Consider the following 6,255-nt stretch of genomic DNA (forward strand, 5'->3'; position numbering starts at 1 on the left):
GTTACTCATCCCAATCTCCCTTCCTCCGGTGGGATCTCTTACCCATCCCCCTTCCTGTTGTGGGATCTCTCTTCCCCATCCCACTCCTCCTGTGTGTTCCCTCGTCCCCATCGGCTCTCATCCTCCGAGATCTCTCTTCCCAATCCCCCTTACTCCAGTGGGATCTCTCTTCCCCATCCCCCTTCTTCCTGTGGGATCTCTGTTCCCCACCCCCCTTCCTCCTGTGGGAACTCGTATCCCCATCCCCCTTCCTCCTGTAGGATCTCTCTTCCCCATCTCTTTCTCCCATCCTTAACCCTGCCCTTGCCGCCCCTCTCACGTCAGTAACACTTTTCTAACCATCGAGGAATGAGACAGAATATGTGGAGTTTACAGGGTCACACCGACAGACTAAATTACTGACATTCGGTGAATACCCTGGAATTGGGCAGTGAGGGACATTGACAGTGATGGGAACTCCGATCAGTGATTTACTGAAGGGTTTAATGTTTCCTGAAATATCTGAGTGAGAGAAATTCCCTCAGACCCACAGTTTGAATCACTTTGTTCATCAATTTGTCTGTTTGTGTTTAGACTTGGAATGAATGAACTGGGAGATTCAGGAGTGAAACTGGTGTCTGCGGCTCTGAGGAACCCGGAGTGTAAAATACAGAAACTGTGGTAAGTACCAGACTGTGGGAGATTGCATTTACAGTCACTGGGTGTCTGACACTGAACATTAATGTGATCAGAAATTGTGTTACTGATAAACACTGGGGATTTGTACCGTGTCCTGTCTCTGTGTGTCATTCACCCTCACTCTCTTTCATCTCCAGGCTGATCGGTGTCGGTCTCACAGATTCTGGTGCCGAGGATCTCGCCTCCGCTCTCAATACGAACCCATCACTGATGGAGCTGGACCTGAGTGGTAATGAACTGGGAGATTCAGGAGTGAAACTGGTGTCTGCGGCTCTGAGGAATCCGGAGTGTAAAATACAGACACTGTGGTAGGTACCAGACTGTGGGAGATTGTGTTTACAGTCACTGAGTGTCTGACACTGAACATTACTATGATCAGTAAATGCGCTACTGATAAACACTGGGGATTTGTATCGTCTCCTGTCTCTCTGTGTCCTTCACCCTCACTCTCTCTCATCTCCAGGTTGGAGAAGGTCGGTCTCACAGATTCTGGTGCCGAGGATCTCGCATCCGCTCTCAGTACAAACCCATCACTGATGGAGCTGAACCTGAATGGTAATGAACTGGGAGATTCAGGAGTGAAACTGGTGTCTGCGGCTCTGAGGAACCCGGAGTGTAAAATACAGAAACTGGGGTAAGTACCAGACTGTGGGAGATTGTGTTTACAGTCACTGGGTGTCTGATACTGAACATTAATGTGATCAGTAGTTGTGTTACTGATAAACACTGGGGATTTGTACCGTCTCCTGTCTCTCTGTGTCCTTCACCTTCACTCTCTCTCATCTCCAGGCTGGATGGTGTCGGTCTAACGGATTCTGGTGCCGAGGATCTCGTCTCCGCTCTCAGCACAAGCCCATCACTGACGAAGCTGAGCCTGGCATTAAATTCGCTGACAGACCGATCTGTCCCCGCTCTCCGCCTCCTCATACTAACCCTCCCGAGTCTGGAGTGGATCAGGTGAGTATTTGTGTTAATGTTAAATGTAATAAAATATCAGCGGATCCGCCGATTTTCTGGTGATATTTGTATGTCAGTGTTGTTGAAACATTAACCCCAGTCCCCTGTTACTGACACTGTTGTGTAATCTGTTTATTTCATCTTTATTCTCCCATCTGTTTCAGTCTGACGGTGAATCAGTTCAGTGAGACCGGAAGGAAGGAACTGAGATCTCTGCAGGAACCCAGAACCGGACTGAGAGTGATCTGTGAACGGCTGAATGTGTGAACATCCCCGTCCTCTTTAATGGCCGCGCGCCGGGTTTAATTCCCAACCGTTCTAACGGAAGTGGATCGAGTATCAGACATTGGGAAAAGCTTACTCCGGGCCGTACCATGACAAAACTCCTGTGTCAGACGCAGAGTAACTCTCCCTCCACACTGTTACATCACATAGTCACAGCGAGAGAATCTCACATCGCACCGTCCATCACACACTCCCCGGATCAGACACAGGGTGAAGCTCCCTCCGTGTCTCCCATCAATCACCCCTTTGGTCAGACACAGATCCAAACACTCTCCACAAAGAGCCATCAAACATTCCTGTGGTCAGAATCAGAGTGAAGCTTCCTCTGCAACATACCATCGCACGTTCCCAGGGTTAAAACACAGAGTGAAGTTCCATCTGCATCATCACATTACACAATCCCGGGGACAGAAACACACTTCAGCTCCCTCCGCCACCATCTCGCTCCCACAAACCGCTCAGAAACTGAGAGAAACTTCCTCGACACGAACCCATCAAATAGTCTCCCGGTCAGAAACTGAGAGCAGCTACCACCACACCATCCCATCAAACACCCCGGGGTCAGGCACTGAGAGAAGCTCCCTCTGCACCGTCCCATCACACATTCCTGGGGTCAGACACAGGAAAAAAAACGTCTCTGTAGTGTGAGATATATCACTCCCAGGTTAGAAACAGAACGAAGCTCCCTCGATGCAGTCCCTTCACACACTCCCCGGATCAGACACAGAGTGAAGGTACCTGCACACCATCCCATCACACACTCCCAGGGCCAGACACTGAGAACACCTCACCTTACCTCACACTCCCCGGATCGGACGCAGGGTGAATCTTCTACAACACTAGAGGGGCCAGAAACAGAGTGAAGGTCCCTCCACACGGTCCAATCACAAACTTCCGGGATCAGAAACACAGTGAAGCTCGCTCAACACAGTCCCATTACACACTCCCAATGTCAAACACACAGTCAAGCTCCCTCTGCACCATCCCTTCACTCAGTCCCAGGGGCAGACACAGAGTGAAACTCCTTCCACAATGTCCCATCATTCCCATGGTCAGAAAATGAGAGAATCTCCCCCACACCATCATTGCACACAGTCCCAGCGTCAGATATTGAGAGAATTTCCCTCCACACCATTTCACACAGTCCCAGGGTCAGATACTGAGAGAATTTCCCTCCGCACCATCACTGCACACAGACCCAGGGTCAGATATTGAGAAAATTACCCTCCGCACCATCCTTTCACACAGTCCTAGGGTCAGATATTGAGAGAATCTCCATCCGTGCCGCCCTACCTCACACTTCCCGGAGCAGACAGAGGATAATGCTCCCTCGTCATCTTCCCAGTAAACACTACAGGTGTTGGACGCAGAGTGAATCTCCCTCCAGCCCAATTTATTATACATGCTGTGGATCAGAAACAGAATGTAGCTTCCTCAGAACCTTCTCATCACCGACACGCCGGCTCAGACGCAGAGTTCAGCTCCCTCCACACCATCCCATTACAGAATCCCTGGATCAGACAAATGAATCTCCCTCCACACCGTGCCATCACACACTCCCCAGATCAGAGACTGTGTGAAGCTCCCTTCGCACCGTCCTATGACACATGGGTCCCCAACCACCGGACCGCGGACCGGTACCGGTCCGCAGATCATGCGCTACCGGCCCGCGAGGAAACGATATGATTTGGCGATAGGAGTCAGCTGTACCTTTCCTCATTCCCTGTCACGGTCACTGTTTAGCTTGAACGCACATGAGGTTATTACTCTCGCGTCATCCATGTCAGCGCGGGAAGGAGATCAACTCCTCGAGCTTCCAAATGACGGCGGGCTGCAAAGTATGTTTGACATAATATCTCTGCTGGTATTTGGATCAAAGTCAAGGCTGAATATCCTGAGGTAACCATGAAAGCACTGAAAACGATGCTTCCATTTCCAACATATCTCTGCGATGAATGCAATGAAAACTAAATTGTGGAATAGACTGGACGTAAGGAACCCCGTTCGAGTATGGCTGTCTCCTATCACCCCTCGATAGGACCGTCTTGAGCCCAGGACTCCCACTGATTCAGCGATATTGGTGTGTTGCAATGATTTTATATGTTCATACGGGGAAAATATGCGCTGAGTTTTCAATATCCAAACGTTACTTAAAATGTGATGATGCTATTGACTTATATAAGCATATAACAATTACATCACGGAAACAGGCCATCTCTGCCCTTCAAGTCCGTGCCGAACGCTACTCTCACCAAGTCCCACCGACCTGCACTCAGCCCATAACCCTCCATTCCTTTCCTGTCCATATTCCTATCCGATTTAACTTTAAATGATAATATCGAACCTGCCTCTACCACTTCTACTGGAAGTTCGTTCAATACTTACTTCATGCTCCCCTATCCTCACCTGATAATTGACTTATCACTGTATTCATGCGAGGAAAATATGTGGTATGAGTTTAATATTAAATTTGTTAGATAAACCCTTTTAGAAACGAAATTGAGTGTATTAGCCACCTATCACCGATATTCCGGTCGTGATTAACTCTATCCCCCCCCCCGCCCCCGAACAAAATCGACAAAAACGATTTGTAGAAAAATGATCGGCACGCGCACGCATACACAGCTGACGCATGCGCATTGGTGCACGCGCAATGCTTCATGGTCATTGCAGTCTTTATCGGGGTAAACCCAACGTATTTGTCTGCTACTCTTGTCCGTTGGCAACCCTACCCATGCCCTCCACCCCGAGTCGGCCGGTCCGCAAGAATATTGTCAATATGAAACCGGTCCACAGTACAAAAAAGGTTGGGGACCGCTGCTATAACACACTCCCCGGGTCAGACAGAGTGAGGCTCCCTCCATACCGTCCCATCACACAGTCCCGGGATCAGACACAGAATGAAGCTCCCTCCACTCCGTCCCATCACAGAGTCCCAATCACAGGATGAGAGACAGAGAATTCCCTGCACACCATCCCGCGATACACTCCCAGGGTCAGACCTGGAGAAAATCTCACTCCCAGCCGTCCTATTACAAAATTCTTGCATCAGACACAGAGTGAGAATCCCTCCACACCTTCACATCACACGCGCATAGTGTCAGTCATTGAGATAATCTCCCCCTGTACCATCCCATCTCCTGTGACCTGCTCCTTCTTCCAGCTGTCTGTGTATTTAAAGAGAAGGAATAATCAGACCCCTCTTAGGCCTGCAGGATGTTGTAGGGACCGGTGCTTGGAGCCCAGTTATTCCCAAACAGTGTCAACTATTTGGCTGAGGGACCAAATTCAACATTTCCCAGTCTGTTATTGACACAAAATGTATATTTATACATCGTTAATAATACAAAATGTATAGTTATATATTGATCGTGACATAAAATGTATACTTATAACTTTTTAATGATACAAAATGAATAGTTATATGTGGACAATGACACATAATTGTATAATTGATGTTCTGTGTGTTATCTGAATGTACTTGCCTGTGATTCTGCTGCAAGTCAGTGCTTCTCTGTGCCTGTACCTTCCCGTATTGTGCTCTTGTCAATAAATTCAACAGGACCTGAGATAACACAGAGAGATTTGAGCAGAGATGATCATAAGACCATACGACCATAAGACAGAGGCGCAGAATTCGGCCACCCGGCCCATCGAGTCTGCTCCACCATTCAATTATGGCTAATCCTTTTTTTCTCCTCCTCAACCCCAGTCCCCAGCCTTCGCCCCGTAACCTTTGATGCCATGTCCAATCAAGAAACTATCAAACTCTGCCTTAAATACACCCAACGACCTGGCCTCCAGAGCTGCACGTGGCAACAAATTCCACAAAATCACCACCCTTTGTCTGAAGAAAATTCTCCGCTTCTCTGCTTTGAAAGAGCGCCCCTCTATCTTGAGTCTGTGCCCTTTTGTCCTCGTCTCTCCCACCATGGGAAACATCCTTTCCACATTTACTCTGTCTAGGCCTTTCAACATTTGAATGGTTTCAATGAGACCCCCCTTCATCCTTTTGAATTCCAGCGAGTACAGACCCAAAGCCATTAGACGTTCGTTATATGATAACCCTTTCTTTCCTGGAATCCTCCTTGTGAACCTTCTCTGGACCATCTCCTTGGCACCTCGGTAGGTCAAATGTAAAGGGACAGTACACTCTGTTACGTTCTCCATAACGGGTTAAAGAACCAGTAGAAATGGAAAACACCTGGAGTCTGGTATTGCTGTTAACTAAAGCTATTTTATCAGCAACTATGCAATACAGTACTATAAAATCAGATACATCAATCAGGTTAGCAAAGTTCATGCATATATAAGTGTGGAAATATAAAAAAGCCA

General features: G+C 48.1%; 1 protein-coding gene across 1 annotated transcript in view; it reads left to right on the forward strand.

The window, feature by feature from the left end:
- LOC140208626 (NACHT, LRR and PYD domains-containing protein 3-like) overlaps nt 1-6,023 on the forward strand; it is a 51,998-nt gene extending 45,975 nt beyond the window's left edge. Inside the window, exons 8-12 of the mRNA XM_072277446.1 lie at nt 574-660; nt 816-986; nt 1,142-1,312; nt 1,468-1,635; nt 1,800-6,023. Coding sequence (XP_072133547.1) covers nt 574-660; nt 816-986; nt 1,142-1,312; nt 1,468-1,635; nt 1,800-1,902 — 700 coding nt within the window. The 3' untranslated portion in view covers nt 1,903-6,023. The remainder of the gene's footprint in view (nt 1-573; nt 661-815; nt 987-1,141; nt 1,313-1,467; nt 1,636-1,799) is intronic.
- Nucleotides 6,024-6,255: the final 232 nt, after the last annotated feature.

The sequence above is a fragment of the Mobula birostris genome, chromosome 13, assembly GCF_030028105.1.
Source record: "Mobula birostris isolate sMobBir1 chromosome 13, sMobBir1.hap1, whole genome shotgun sequence".
In the NCBI taxonomy this organism is placed as follows: Eukaryota; Metazoa; Chordata; class Chondrichthyes; order Myliobatiformes; family Myliobatidae; genus Mobula; species Mobula birostris.